Genomic DNA, 14929 nt, shown 5'->3' on the forward strand with positions numbered 1-14929 from the left:
ACAAAACCCTGTTTAGATCTCCCCTCCACATGCTCAGATAGCAGAAGGGAAAAACCTGTGTGAAGCCTCTTTCTCTTACTGTAATCTGGGTGAGCCTGCAAGCAAGTCCCACACTCAGACACAAATCTTCTATATGGTGTTCTTGGAACTGACTCTCCCTGAGATAGAATTGGTCAATATCTGAGTCCCAACCCTAGAGAGCTCATTTTGCCCAAATCCACACCATTCCCCAGACATGGCGATTCCCAATACCCTTGGCAGTCATTACCACTCAGCCACATTCCCTTCCAGGCCAACTCCCATCCCCAGAACTTGCCTCCACCCAAGAATCCTCCAACACGAGTCAGCCTTTTCCAGTTGTCACTTCTCAGGCACCAACACTAAGATATTGCCAATCTTTCTGTAGCTGCATTTCATCCAGTCTGTATCTCTGTCCTAAGCAGTTTTGACTTTTTCAAATTCTTGACCTTTCTCCACCATTTTGGCAGCAGAGAGGAGCTCTGTATTCACTATCCACACAGCTGGGTTATTATGGGAGGGATGCAAAGAGTGAAAAATAAGTTGGCACTTGGCTTCTGAATTTTAAGAGACACTTTAGAATCCATGGCAGAAGGAATAATTGGGGGGAAAACGTTGAATATTAGGAGCTGAGTTTCCTCTGGAACACAAAGTTTACGTCAAAAAAACCCAACAGATTTGGAAGAAAGCATGACAAAACTGGAGTGAGATTTTCTTTCTAGAGACGACATAAATATTCTTCAATTTGGGGGAAAGGAGATGGATAGTGTCAAACCCTGATGAGCCTCTGAGAAAAGAGCTTGTACCCAGATAGGCTTGAGGGATTGGAGAGCAGAGATCTTAGTCTTGTTTGCTTTTCTTTTCCTTTTTTTTTGAGGAGTCTTGCTCTGTCACCAGGCTGGAGTGCAGTGGCTCAATCTAGGCTCACTGCAACCTCTGCCTCCCGAGTTCAAGTGATTCTCTTGCCTCAGCCTCCCGAGTAGCTGGGATCACAGGCACGCACCACTACGCCCAGCTAATTTTTGTATTTTTAGTAGAGACACCATGTTGGCCAGGAGGTCTCCATCTCCTGACCTCGTGATCCACCCGCCTCGGCCTCCCAAAGTGCTGGGATTACAGGCATGAGCCACCATGCCCGGTCCTAGTCTTGTTTTCTGAGACTGGTTGAGGAGGGAGCCTTGCTGGTGGTTGTGGGGAGGTCTGAGCACTCCAGTGAGCAGCTGATTACTTCCCTGGGTGGCTGGGAATAGCTCGGGAGTGGCACTGACTGCCAGCCAACCTCCAGAGTTCCCATGGTTGGGAAAGAAGTAACAGCAGAAGGCAAGGCCGGAGCAATTCCTGCAATCCAGGCAGGATGCCAGGGTGGAGGGACACATCTATACACCAATGTCAGCATAAATCCACGATGATCAAGGACCAGGTACCTCTCTGTTGCCACCTGGAGCGAAAGCCTCTGGGAGCTTGGCTACAATCTTGGGGAGAAGATAGGGGGAGGGAGGAACATCTGATTGACAAAGAAAACCCCAAGAGACTGAGTTTTCCCTAAACTAAAACTAAGCTTTCTGCCATAGGGCCAATGGGAGTTGGAGACAGAAATTAACTGAGGGGAAAATCAAAGGAATGTTGTCAGTAGGTGTGAGCTGATGGCCTGTGAAATTTGGACCCACTGCATTATTTTTTTGGATACACTGCCCATGCAATTCTTTAATAACTTTTAAAATAAACTTTTATTTTAGGATAGACTGACATTTACAGAAATACAGAGTTCCCATATACCCCACATCAAGTTTCTTTTATTATTAGCATCTTTTATTCATATGGTACATTTCTCACAATTTAAGAAGCAATGTTGGTTTATTACTACTGACTAAAGTCCATATGTTTGTCAGATTTTCTTCGTTTTTACCTAATGTTCTTCTGTGGTTCCAGGATTCCATCAAGAACACTATATTGCATTTAGTCATTCTGTCTCCTCAGGCTCCTCTTGGTTGTGACAGTTTTCCAGACTTTCCTTGTTTTTGATGACCTGGGCAGTCTGGGGGAGTACTGGCCTGGTTGTTTCTAGAATGTCCCTCAGCTGGGATTCATCTACTGCTGTTCACATGGTTGGATTGGAGTTATGGGTTTTTGAGAGGAAGACCACAGAGGTAAAATGCTGGTCTCATCACATCATATCAAGGGTACATAGCATCAACACGCCTTCCTGCTTCTGCTGTTCACCTTGATCACCTGGCTGAGGTAGTGTTTGTCACATTTCTCCGCTGTAAACTTACTCTTTTCCCCCTCCTTTCCATTTTGTATTCTTTGGAAGGAAGTTACTATGTGCAGTCCACGGTTTAGGAGAGAGGAGTTCTAGTCCATTTCATGGAGGGCACAGTATCTACATAAATTATTTAGAATTGTTCCCAATGTATTTAGTTAATCCAATTGATTTACTTTTTAAAATAGTATATTATATATTACTTAATCCCACTTATTTGCTTAATCATTTATTTTCATCACTATGGACTCATGGATAGTTTACTTTATACTTTTGGTTATAATCACATTCTGCTTTATTTTCTTGCTCAAATTGTTTCAGCTTTGGCCACTGGGAGCCCTTTCAATTAGCTTCTGTGTCCCTTTGAGGTACCCCCACCACTGCTGATGTTGATTAAACATTTTTCTTTTCACGGGGGGAGCAAATTCCTTACCTTTTGGCACAAGGTGCTCCAGGCACACCTTGAGTATTTCCTGTTCCAGTCCTAGAATCAGCCATTTCCTCAAGGAGCTCTGGTTCCTTTTATTGGAGAATGGTATTAGAAGCAAGATCAGAGTGCTAGGTGTATTCCTTGCTATAGTGTTGTGTCTAGGCCCACTCAGCTGACAAAGCAAGGAGACACAAGTATGTGTACTACCCTCTATCTACAAATCTCTGTACAGACCCATTATATATATATATGAATACATAATATAGATATAGACCCCAAACATGAGTCCATACCGATGTCTCCAACTCTAATTCTGTACCACAAGGATCACTCTAGCCTCTTCCTGGCTGTAACCTCCCACTCCAACGGTGAAGATTTGATGGCCACCATCCACCATTTATATTTGTCTATTTCCAGTATACTCGTGTGGTGGTTTCACCACCCAGTTGCTTTTCATATCTCTTGCTTCCGTCTCTTGCTTCCGTCTCCCCCCGACAGTGGATCCTTTCACTCTCCTTGGAGCCGGGGCATAGGCGTTTTGAACTAGAATATTCGTCCAGCGCTGATTTGACACGGATCTTCTGCAAAGGACCATATTTTTTGGCCTCCCCAGACCTCGTCATCTTCCCCATTCATTCTGGCGGAGTAAGGACTGAGGGGCCGTGAACCCGAGGTTCAGCAGCCTAAAGTCCCCTGGGAGATGGGGATACACCGAGAGGAATCCCATCTTACAGGAGAGCTGTGTACCCGTAGGAGTATCGTGGACTCCAGGACTGGAGTAGATAACCTGTTTTCAGGCCCTCTCTGTTCACTCAACAACTATTAAGAAGCCCCCTCCCCGAGCCAGGGCCGGCGCTGCGCCCACGAGGGAGGCACCGGCCCCGGACCGCGTCACCCCGCCCTGCGGGCTAGACGACGAAACGCTTCGGCGCTCAGGGGACAGCGCTCCGGTGCAGGAACCAGGGCCCCAGTGGGGGGCGCAATGCCGGGCCTGAGAAGGTCCGCTCGGGCTGGTCAGAGCTTTCCTGATCCTTTCAAGGCTTGCAGCTGCCTGGGTGAGGGAGACCGAACCAAACCGAACGTTCCCGCAGCCTTCCTGCCGGCCCTGCGGGCGCCCAGCAGCCCGATACGGCACCGCCCCTCCCGCCCCGCCCCTCCCCCCAGGCTCCGCCCACCGCCGAGCCCACGCTCGGCCCCTGACGAGGTTCGCCGGAAATTCCCGAAGCCCCTCTTTTTTTTTCCTTCCTCTCCGTTCCCTGCTCTCCCTTTTCCTTTCACCCGGGTTCCCTCGGCCGTGATTTCCCCCTCCCCCTCCTTCCTTCCCCATTGAAATCAAGATGGAGGCTCGCGGCAGTCGCCGGCGCCCGTGATCCCGGAGCTTTCGCCGGCCACGGGTCCCCGCCCTCGCGACTGCGCGTCCGGGCGGCGCGCACTGCTGCCAGCGCTCCGGCCGGCGCCCCGGCCGTGGCTCGCGCCCCTCGGCCAGCTCTCGGCTCCCGGGCGGGAGTCCTCTGCTCATGGGCGCGCTCCAGGCCGAGCCGCCGCCGCCGCCACCCCCGCCGCCCCGGGGCTCTGCGTCCGCGCGCCGGGCGCGGGCAGCTGGGTGCTCGGCGCCGCCAGGCCGGCGCAGAGACGGGCGGCGCACGCGGCGCTAGGGCGCAGGCCCGAGGTGGGCGCGGCCGCCAGGCGCCGCCACGTATGAGCGGCAGCAGCGGCGGCGCCGCCGCCCACGCCGCGTCCTCCGGTCCCGCCGCGGCGGCCAGCGCGGCTGGCTCGGGCTGCGGGGGCGGTGCCGGCGAGGGGGCCGAGGAGGCGGCCAAGGACCTGGCCGACATCGCGGCCTTCTTCCGATCCGGTGAGTGCAACAGCGGCTGGCCAGCCCAGCGGCGCTGCCCCAAGCGTTCGGCCGATCAGCCAAGGAGCTGCCAAGCTCCGGCCACCACGCGCCGGTGCCCACCCGTCCGTTGGGGCCCGCACGCTCTCGCCTGGGGCCAGTGCTTCCACGCGCCGGGGCTGCCCGCCCGACATCCGCGTGTCCCGCTGCCTGCGCAGCCCGGCGCGCGGCAGCTTGGCCCGAACGCCACCACTTCGCCTTCCCTACACCCGCCCCTCGTTCCAGGGCAGAATCCCCTGGTCTCCTGCTCCCGGGAGCCGCGGCTTCGCGGGCTGGGGCGCCGGCTCTTTGTCTCTTTCGCTGGAGGACGGAGGAGGCGGCGGCGGAGATGGCGTGGGCGGAGGCTCTTACCCCGGAGACCGAGCGGACTGAGCCGGGGCCGGTCCGGGACGGGAAATTGGTCTCTGATCTGTGCCTGTTTGTGCCTGATTTGTACCTGGACCCTCCTCGATCCCAGTAGCAGCCGGGTTTCTTTGCTTGGCCCGCTAGCCTGTCATCTCCCCAGCCTCGGTCTACACTTCTGTGAAACGGGGCAGTCACGGCATTCACTGCCCAGGGAATGGGGACAGTGGCCGAGCTGAAGCTCGGAGGGCCGGGAGGCGCGGTGAGCCATTGTCTCCGGGGACAACCCGGGAGGGTCAGCTGGGAACGTGGCCCCGGGGGGGCAGTGCGGGACTAGGGCTCGCGGGGCACTGCGTGGGTGGCGTGGAGGTGGAGGCAGTGCTAGGTGGCCCCGAGTCCACCCCGGCGTGGAGGAGGTGGCCGCCGTGGAGGCGCGGGTGGCGACCGGTTCGTGGGAGGGGCACCGGGTTTGCTGCGCAGGGGGCGTGACAGGGCGTCCCCGGTACCCCAGCGGCGGCGCCTCCTCCCGCCCCGGCCCAGATCCCGCGCGAGCCGGGCCCGCGTCCCCGTGTCCCGCGTCCCCGCGCCCAGTCCCGTCTGCTCGCGCGTCGGCTGAACAGCAGCAGCAGGAGGCGGCGGCGGCGGCGGCGGCGGCCTCGGGGCCCGCAGCCCAGAGCGCAATCCTTAGCGGGCCGGGTGCGGGGCAGGGAGGATGCAGACTCTGCGTTGGAGAGCGGAGGAGGGCGGGCCAGGTCGGGGCCTGGAGAGGCGGGCGGGGGTGCTGGTGGCGGCCCCGGGGAGGACGGCAGGGCTGGGGACACCGACGGGCCGGGGGAGCAGCCCTGCCCTGGGGGACGCGCGGGAGGTCGGCGGCTCACGCTTTTCCGTGGCCTCTTTGAAAATCACCTCCCCAGATTCTGTGAGATCAGTTCCACAATCCGGGTCACAAGGAGCAATTGCAGCGGGAGGGCGATGGTGAGAGTGAGAAGTTAGCAGTGCTGGTAGATACCTGGTTTAGTACTGTCTTCCCTTGGTTGTCTTGATCTTTGCTAGGCGGGGTTATTTTTGATTCATTTTAGCAGATTGGTTGTGGCTAGGAGTGACACAGCCGACTGTCCAGTGTTAGCTTGGGGTTAATCTACTCCCCAGTGCTCACTCTCCTTGTGAGGTCCCTGCAGAAAGTAAAGGTTAGGAAAACATGAGCTCCTTCTAAAGAGCAGCCCCGTCTTACCTCTTAATAGCAGAACTGGGACGTATTCCATTCATGCCCTGAAGCTAAAGTCTAGCCTGTCTTCTTTTTCTCTCTACCACCTGTCACAGAATAATAGATTCTGTGCAGAATTCAGCTCCTCTACAGCTGTTAGAAAGGCTCTTCTGCGTTGGAGATGGATTTTTTGGTGCTTGTGAGACCAGGCCTTTTTACATCTCTATTATGCATAGTAGAAAAATCTCTTCTGCTACTAAGAGCCCTCCCTAAAAGACACCGAAGACTTGCTGCTTGTCGGCGTGACTCTCTCCAGGAGTTGTCGTCTGCTCTTGGCTTTGCTTAGGCCTGTGCTGACCCCGCCGCTGGGGCTCCTGTTCATGTTCCGTTTGGGTCAGAACCAGGTAATGTTGCTCACTGGCTTGTACCTTTCTTCCCCTCTCTGAAATGACAAACTTAACTTTTAGTTGTTTCACTTAGAACCAGGAGCCAGGGCAGAACTTAAGTAGGTATCATCAGATGCAGCGTCCCATTCCGGGGATAGCCTGGAACGTCTTTTTAAAAGTGAAATCTCCTTCGGGCAGCTCTGAGTCCCTGACCTAGATCTTGGCTCTAGCATCTAGGCCAACGATGTCTAGCAGGGGGCAGAGAGGGGCCATTCTGTTGGATGAGTGGGTGTGGGAGTGGGGTTTGAACGGTCAGGGCTGACCAGGTGAGGAAGCTGAGGAGAATGCAGTCAAATCCATCAGAAATCTGGGTTTCTTTTTCTAAGACGCAGAAATATGGGAAAATAGGTTCTCATTGACTGGGGAGGACAGATCAGGGTGTGCTTTTGAGCCTGGTACTGAAAGTGCCAACCTGACTTAGACAAAGGCTTTCCATTGGTGGCCTTCCCTTTCTCAGCCCTGAAACTCTGTTTGCGTGGCTGCCTGATTTTCTTTTTTTAAATTCCTTCTTGTTGCCCGCATTCGACTTTGTCTTTGTAGCCACAGATTGAAAACTAATACCAGTGGTTGGGTGAAGAAAGAGAAGACTTTAATAGAACTTTTAAACAATTAAGGGAAGTTCAGAAATAGAGTGAATAGTCCTGTGATTTCTCCATTACTGGAAATGCTCACATAGAGGTGCTGTCACCTGGCAGGGTTTGGAGCTGGGCTCAGGGGACAGGACTGCTGCCCTGGAGAGGGGTCCAGGAGATGACCTTGGGGCTGTTCCCCTTTGCCTGTGGACTCTGGCTTTCTCTGAGCCCTCAGTGCCTAATCCTTGTTCTCCGCTTTTCTTTGGGTAATTCAGGGCTCCAGAGCCCTGGTGCGCTTCTCCTCTGCTGAGCATCCACCCAGGTTCACCTCACCCAAGGTCTCATTTCTTATGCTGTCATTCCGTTCTCTGCTCGGGACCTTGGCACTCCCTATTCATTTTGACCATCCTGATCACCTATTTATAGACCTGGCATGAAGCAGGCAGGCCAATTAGTGTTCAAGTGGATTGAGTTGTAATAATGTGAGTCAGGTCCTGGTGCTTGTGTGTTAAAGAGCAGTGAGAGATTTTCTGCAGGTGTTAGTGAATTTTGAACTTCACTTTTCTCCTTTGCACAGAGCTCAGCACAGTAAAACCAATTTCAATGCAAAAGCAAAAAAAAAAAAAAAAAAAAAAAAGAGAGGAAAAAAAGGACACTGCAAAAATGAGCTAGTCTTGTTTTAATTTTATTTTACAGATGAGAAATCAGCCTTAGGGAGGTTTCATGACTTGTCCCCCAGACTGGAACTTGGGTGGAGACAGAGTCAGGGCCCTGGTCCCTGGTGCTGTTTCCTGGTCGCCTCCCATAGCCAGGACATTGCTTACATTAGTTCTCAACCCCACTGGGACCAATCATTTTTATTGCCAATCTATTTTGGGGCTCTGTTCTCGTGGCAATAAATCAGTCTTTCAGCGCTCCCTATTTAACCTTGCGAAAGACTGTGTGTGTGGTGGGGGTGCTTACATAAATGCATTATTTTTAACTTGCCTGGCACTCTTTAGGTTGGCGTTAAATGAATATCTGGAGAATAAAGGTTTGTGGTTATTCAGAAGCATCACGTCCTGTCGTGCTTGGTTTCTTTCATTATTAAATCTTATTCTGGACTCCTCCTGCTGCCCCTCTCCTTCCAGGGAACATGTGAAGAAAATCAAGTCTGTTAGTGAGGGAGAAGCACACATACCTTTATATGTTTTGATACGATGGTTTCCTCAAGGAGTATGGAGGGAAGCTTTTCTTCCTATTTATGCCTTTAACACCGCTGAGGTAGTTGGCCCGGGGCGGGCTGTGCTACTTCTGTGGGTATTCAGAAGCCTGGCAGCTTTGGTGGTTGTGAGCACCGATAATGATTGTATTACAAAGTGGGTCCTTGTTACCCTCAATATTTTGAAAACGGAAACTGAAGGAAATGTAATTGATAGTGAACGTTAGTTTCTCCTTTTTAGGTGGCACAGTTTTAGAGGAAAGCAAGGAGATTTCTAAAATTCCTATAAGTGACTTTCGAGAAATCAAAGAAGTGCAGTAAAGTCATCATTGAAAGAAGCTTTTCATTGAGACCTTGTAAACGGACGTATTGATGTGGGGTATTGTATTTTTTCCCTTCGCAATTTAACTATTTAAGATTCAAATGAAAATTTAAAGAAGCCATTTCCACCATTTAAATGATTAACCAAGATTTAAATGAAGTCGGTGGTGGTGTTCAAAATGAAGCATGTGGTTTAAATATGTTTCCTAAATGTATGCTGAAAATAGGTAATTTCAGTGGTCTTTTTTGACCTTTTAAATGTTATCATAAATTCAAGATTTGTTCTGAACTGCAAGTGAAAGATGTGTTTGAAGCTGTCATAATCTAAGTCAGCTGTATTCAGTATTTACTTTAAGTTCATTTACTTGACTATCGAGAAAATAAAATTGTATCTCATATCCTTGGCAGAATTTCAGAGAAAAGTCTAATTCTTAATCAATAGCCACACTTTACTGCCTGGTAAACTCACTGCTGTTGATAGGGATGAGCTGTGTTTTACTAGAAAAAGCAGTGATAACACCCCACCCCCCATTCCTCCTCAATTCTATAATGAATTGGCTTTTATTTCCTTAAGTGCATTGTCTTGACAAAATTTTAAAAAGCTGACAGGAAATAGTATCAACTCCCTGGACAGTGAAGACTTGGATTTGCGGGAGAATCCCAGTGTATTCTGGTGGAAAGTGAGTGCTCTGACCTCGTCCTCCCGTTTCTTCCAAGTACTCAGCTGAGTAGACTTGGCCAAACTGACAAGGGTGATGGTGTGGTTGGCCTGGTGGATGGAGATGCTGTGTTTTGAATCTTCTCAGCCTCATTTTAATTAATGGGCTGCAGGGACCAGGCTGGGTCTCCGGCTGGAGCAAGGGGTAAGCGGGTTAGATGTGCAGCCACAGGGTTCTCCTCATCCTTTTCTAGTTCTGCTTACATGCTGTTCAGTGGGCCACTGGGAGAGGGAATGAACAGGGAGACTTCCCAGTGACCCTTGCACTTAGGAATTCTGGCTGCTGTTACTCAGCGGGAGCTGTTCTGGGAATTCCTATTGCTGTGCCTCTGAACTGAGGGGAAGGGAGCACAGAGGAGTGGACAGAGGCCTGCGGGGCCCTGCATGTGCTGCTGGCTTCCTGCTGGACCCCTGGTCTCCTCCCCCTGTGCCCACAGAACAGGACTTTGCTCTCACTGCCAAGGTGCCCAGCTCCCTGCCAGTTTGTAAATCTCAAAGGGAGATACCTGGCTAGACTCTCCAGTGGGGACTCCCAGCTTTTTGATGTTACTGAGCCTTTTGTGCAGACAGTCTTACTTATGGGGAATCTTGCTCTCGCGTTTAATGGTTAACAAGTGCATAAACACTCATTTTCACTTCTCATTCATTCATGGAAACAATTTGCTTACTGAATAGTTGTGGTGTTACCTGAATTTCCTCTTTTCTGTCCCCTCTCCACATAAGGAAGCCCCTTGAAACCCAAATTACTAACCACCTGCCCCCTGGGAAAGGTTGTATGTGGGGGGAGAGAGAGCAAGCCAGAGTGAGGCTACGAGCCGGGGGGCGGAGGGCATTGACCTCTGAGGTTCCTCCCTGTGCCATTTGATGGCAGAGGGGCTGTGGAAATGTAAAACCTCATTTTGGTGATGAACATACTTGAGTTTTAGATTACTGACTCTTTTAATTAGCCACATGTCTACTCTTGTCTGGTGGGGGAGGATTGCAAAGTAGTCTAGAGCTGGTGTTTTGGAGGCATCTTCCTATTTGGGCTTTGTCATAAATGAGTGCATTTTAGCAGTTACACTGACAGAGAAAGCTTTCATGAAAACTTAGTCAACCCAAAGACTGGATTCCAGGTCTGGGGTACTTTGGCTTTGCGGCGTCCACATGAGTTGATGAGGCTTGTTTTCTCACAGTCTGTAGCCCTGCTGTGGACAGGGATGGATTGCAGGAGGTTTCTCTTGGGGAGGGGTTTCAGTGAGCGGCAGCAGATTTGTCCTGGCCACTCTGTGGACCCCCTTTCCTGAAAGGAGGGGGAGTTAGTGCTGCTCCATTACTGCCTCGCTGCGGGGAAGGCCAAGGGTCCCATTGCTGTCTGTCTGTTGTTGTTAGCATTGAAACTGTGTAGGTGTGGATAGATCACAAACTATAGTACAGCCATTCCATTAATGTTGAGTGAAAGAAGACAGTCTCAAAATGCTGCATGCTGTGTGAGTTTGTTTATATGACGTTGGCAAAAAGATAGAACCGTAGTAACAGAAAGCGGATGGTCATTGATTGCCAGGAGTTGGGGGCATGGAGGAGTATGGCTACAAGGAGGCAAGAGGCAGGTGAAGGATGGGGAACTGATTTGTATTCTGGTCGTGGCGGCTGCATATGTTAAAATTCACAGACCTTTACACACACACACACACACACACAGTTTAACTGCATGTTATTTTAAAATGTGACATTAAAAAAAGACTAATAATAAACTGGGAGAAAATCTATTAAATCAAAGGATTATGTATATGTGGTTAATAAAGGGCTCCCTCAAATCACGTAAGACAAGACAATTTAGAAAGAAAATAGGCAAACAATTCAAAGAAGTATGAATGGCCAAAAAATACATATTCAGCCTCACTGGTATTCGAGGAAATGCAGATAGAACCAATGATACCAACAAAAGCCAAAGCTGATATAAGTAATTATTCTCTAAGTAAACTTGAACAAAATTGAGTTAATTTGGAAAGATTTTATATTGATTTGAAAGATAGTTAATACTTGCGTTCATACTTTGCTATGTAGGACCTACCTTCTTATAATTGCCAGGGGTAGTCTAGGGTGTTGTTAAAGATAGATAGGGGGAAATAAAGATTCGTTCCTGGGATTCTGTAATACGTGTTAACTTGGGAATCCATCTGGTGTATAAGTCAAATTTGCTGACTTAAAAGACAGTAATCTTTAGCTAGGGACAGTTACCATTTTTGCTGCTTCAAAATTTCCCACTCCTGTGATTTGTGCTGCTGTCCAGATCGAAGATGACAAGTGGCCCATGCAGGATGATCTTCAGCACCTCACAGTTCCTGGTGCGAAAGAAGAAGCTTCATCTGGAGGGCTTCGTTCCTACATGAGTATCTATAGGAGATCATTTGCCCTCTGTTCTTAGGCATTCTTGTATATAATTGACAGCGACCTATTTCACAGTATTGACAATTAATAAATGAATTTGTGAAGTGTTAGCCCCACCTACTTTTAAGACTCATAACCATAAAATAAAACTATGCGTGAACTTGAGAAAAACACAATTCAAATTTAAACGTGTAATCCTAAAATGTTTTTAGGTGGGGTTTGTCGGTGCCTGGTTTTTCATACTCTGTGTGTGTGTGTGTGTGTGTGTATGTATGTATGTATATTTCTTGGAAAGTCATAAAATGCCCCACTTTGGAATTCTGTGGAATAGGTGATTTCAGTGCAAGAATGAATGAATGTATCGGAGACTAATACTTGAAATCTGTTTTCAAAGAACTCATGTTTCCTAGTATATATGAAAGGACATGTATAAATGACATGAATGCTCAGGCAAAATGTTTAGATTGTAATTTGAAAATGATGCATATGAGAAGTCATTAAGATGTTGGTCAAAACAGTGTGTGTATGAATTGATCTCCATTGTTTATTCATTTTGCTCTACTTCCTCTTACATTGACCCATTCACTTTTTCTTTTTCTTTTTCTTTTCTTTTTTTTTTTTTTGAGACGGAGTCTTGCTCTGTCGCCCAGGCTGGAGTGCAGTGGTTGGATCTCAGCTCACTGCAAGCTCCGCCTCCTGGGTTCACGCCATTCTCCTGCCTCAGCCTCCCCAGTAGCTGGGACTATAGGCGCCCGCCACCTCGCCTGGCGATTTTTTTTTATTTTTTAGTAGAGACGGGGTTTCACCGTGTTAGCCAGGATGGTCTCGATCTCCTGACCTCATGATCCGCCCGTCTCGGCCTCCCAAAGTGCTGGGATTACAGGCTTGAGCCACCGCGCCCGGCCGACCCATCCACTTTTTCAAGTTCACAATGATTCTTTATTGCTACTGCCATTGAAGGACGCCACTGATACCTGTGAGAGGGCACTCTTTGGCATTTGCATTCTGGAAGTTTTGCATTTTCTTATTTGTGTTTACTTTTTTTTTTTTTTTTTGAGACGGAGCCTCGCTCTGTCACCCAGGATGGAGTGCAGTGGCACGATCTTGGCTCACTGCAAGCTCCACCTCCCGGGTTCATGCCATTCTCCTGCCTCAGCCTCCCAAGTAGCCGTGACTGCGGGCGCCTGCCACCACGCCTGGCTGATTTTTTGTATTTTTAGTAGAGATGGGGTTTCACCATGTTAGCCAGGATGGTCTCGATTTCCTGACCTTGTGATCCGCCCGTCTCGGCCTCCCAAAGTGCTGGGATTACAGGCTTGAGCCACCGCACCCAGCCAATTCCTCTATTTTTTATTCTACCACACAGATATTGAAAAACAATGCTTTGACTGGAGTGTTACAAATATTTCCACCTAACTAGCTTTACACAGTAAAATCTCTAAAGTGTAAATTGCCCAATATTTTGACATCTAAATAACTGGAAAAAATCCCTCATTAGTCTAATAGTAAACAAATAGATTTCTCATTTGTAGGTAGCTTTTTAAAAAATTTAAATTCATGATGATGAGAAATTCTTCCCAGCATTCGCTGCCCTTTTCAGTACCAGAGTGATGAAAGCAGGCATGCAAGGGAGCATCCCTAGCTCAAAAAAAAAACCACACACACACACAAAAACAAACCCAGATTGCACAGGGGCACAATGTATTTCACAGTTTTTTTTGTGTGTTTTTTTTTGAGATGGAGTCTCCCTCTGTCGCCCAGGCTGGAGTGCAATGGTGCAATCTTGGCTCACTGCAACCTCTACCTCCTGGGTTCAAGCAGTTCTCTGCCTCAGCCTCCCGAGTAGCTGGGATTACAGGTGCCCGCCACCATGGCCAGCTAATTTTTTTTGTATTTTTAGTAGAGATGGGATTTCACCATCTTGGCCAGGCTGGTCTTGAATTCCTGACCTTGTGATCCACCCGTCTCGAGGTTCCCAAAGTGCTGGAATTACAGGCGTGAGCCACTGCACCCGGCTGTATTTCACACTTTTTAAGAGTCACTTCACCTCCATCTACATTTTGTTGCACTTATCCTAATATGCCTTGGGTCCAGGAACCTGGAGAACGGGCACTAATTTGATGGTTTCAGGCTGTACCTTTTACTCACGTGCCAATTCAGATCAGCGCATCCTGATGGGTTGCCCATAGGAGAGCCGCTCTTCATGACAGGGACTTCACTGTAGAGTCATTTAGTGCCAGAATTTTGTTAGTTGGTCGGTATACATATTATTTTTCCAATATTTAATTGCAGAATTTGCAGGATTCATTGTTAGGCCTTTCTCTCATACCTCATGGCATTGTTTATTAGGTCCAGCTTCAGCTCTGCTGGAGGCTGAATTCTCATAAGGTTCAGGCTGTTTATGAGATGGAACTGTCCACTGAACCAAAGAGCTGGAAACCTTTGAAAGCCTTGCAAGGTTGAGGTGAGATCACATAGATTTGCGGTGATAACCTGCAGAGTGGACATGGAGCCTTTGGAAAGTAGGATGGCAGCCTCGCAACAGCCTGCCACTGGCCATGCTTGCCACACCCTTGCTATCCTCTAAATCTTTAACAGCAGCTGCCAGGGAGCAGCATGAGAGGCCGGGACCCCTGTCACCGGGGATGAGATAGCACCTTTGGAATTGTGCTCCATAGGAAAGTAAAATAAGCGCATCTGCAAAGTAGTAACCTGCTTGCGATATCATAGGATGAGATTTAAGATACTGTTTATTTCCTTTTCTCCCAAAGCTGTAAGTGCCATCCTCTCCTCTAAGAAAACCTGGTAAAATCTTCCTCTTCACTGTTATCTCTGTACTGCCACCACTGGGTTTACCATCTGAGGGCCTGTACTTTGCCAGGCACTGTGCAGAGTGTTTTATATACTTCTCCTTGTATAGATGCAGCTCCCCCTCCCTCAGCAGGTGCATGTCATTCCTGGGTTGTGGATGAGGATGTCTGCTTCTGGTAGGGCAAGTGACCTGCCTGCCCCATTTGACTCTGTTTGTGAGGGCTCGAGTTGGAATTTAAGCCCAGGGCTGGCAGATTACAAAGCCCCCTCCATGCCACTTCCCTCTCTCATGGAGGGAGAGAGTAGATGTGACCCCTACTCTATACAGCATCCCACAGCCTC

General features: G+C 49.3%; 1 protein-coding gene across 1 annotated transcript in view; it reads left to right on the forward strand.

Annotated features, from left to right (window-relative positions):
- Positions 1–4389: 4389 nt before the first annotated feature.
- The window catches only part of TRIO (trio Rho guanine nucleotide exchange factor), a 367450-nt gene continuing 356910 nt past the window's right edge, over positions 4390–14929 (forward strand). Inside the window, exon 1 of the mRNA XM_031666092.1 lies at positions 4390–4563. Within this exon, the coding sequence (XP_031521952.1) occupies positions 4407–4563 (157 nt within the window). The 5' untranslated portion in view covers positions 4390–4406. The remainder of the gene's footprint in view (positions 4564–14929) is intronic.

Source organism: Papio anubis, chromosome 5 (assembly GCF_008728515.1).
Source record: "Papio anubis isolate 15944 chromosome 5, Panubis1.0, whole genome shotgun sequence".
NCBI classification, from domain to species: Eukaryota; Metazoa; Chordata; class Mammalia; order Primates; family Cercopithecidae; genus Papio; species Papio anubis.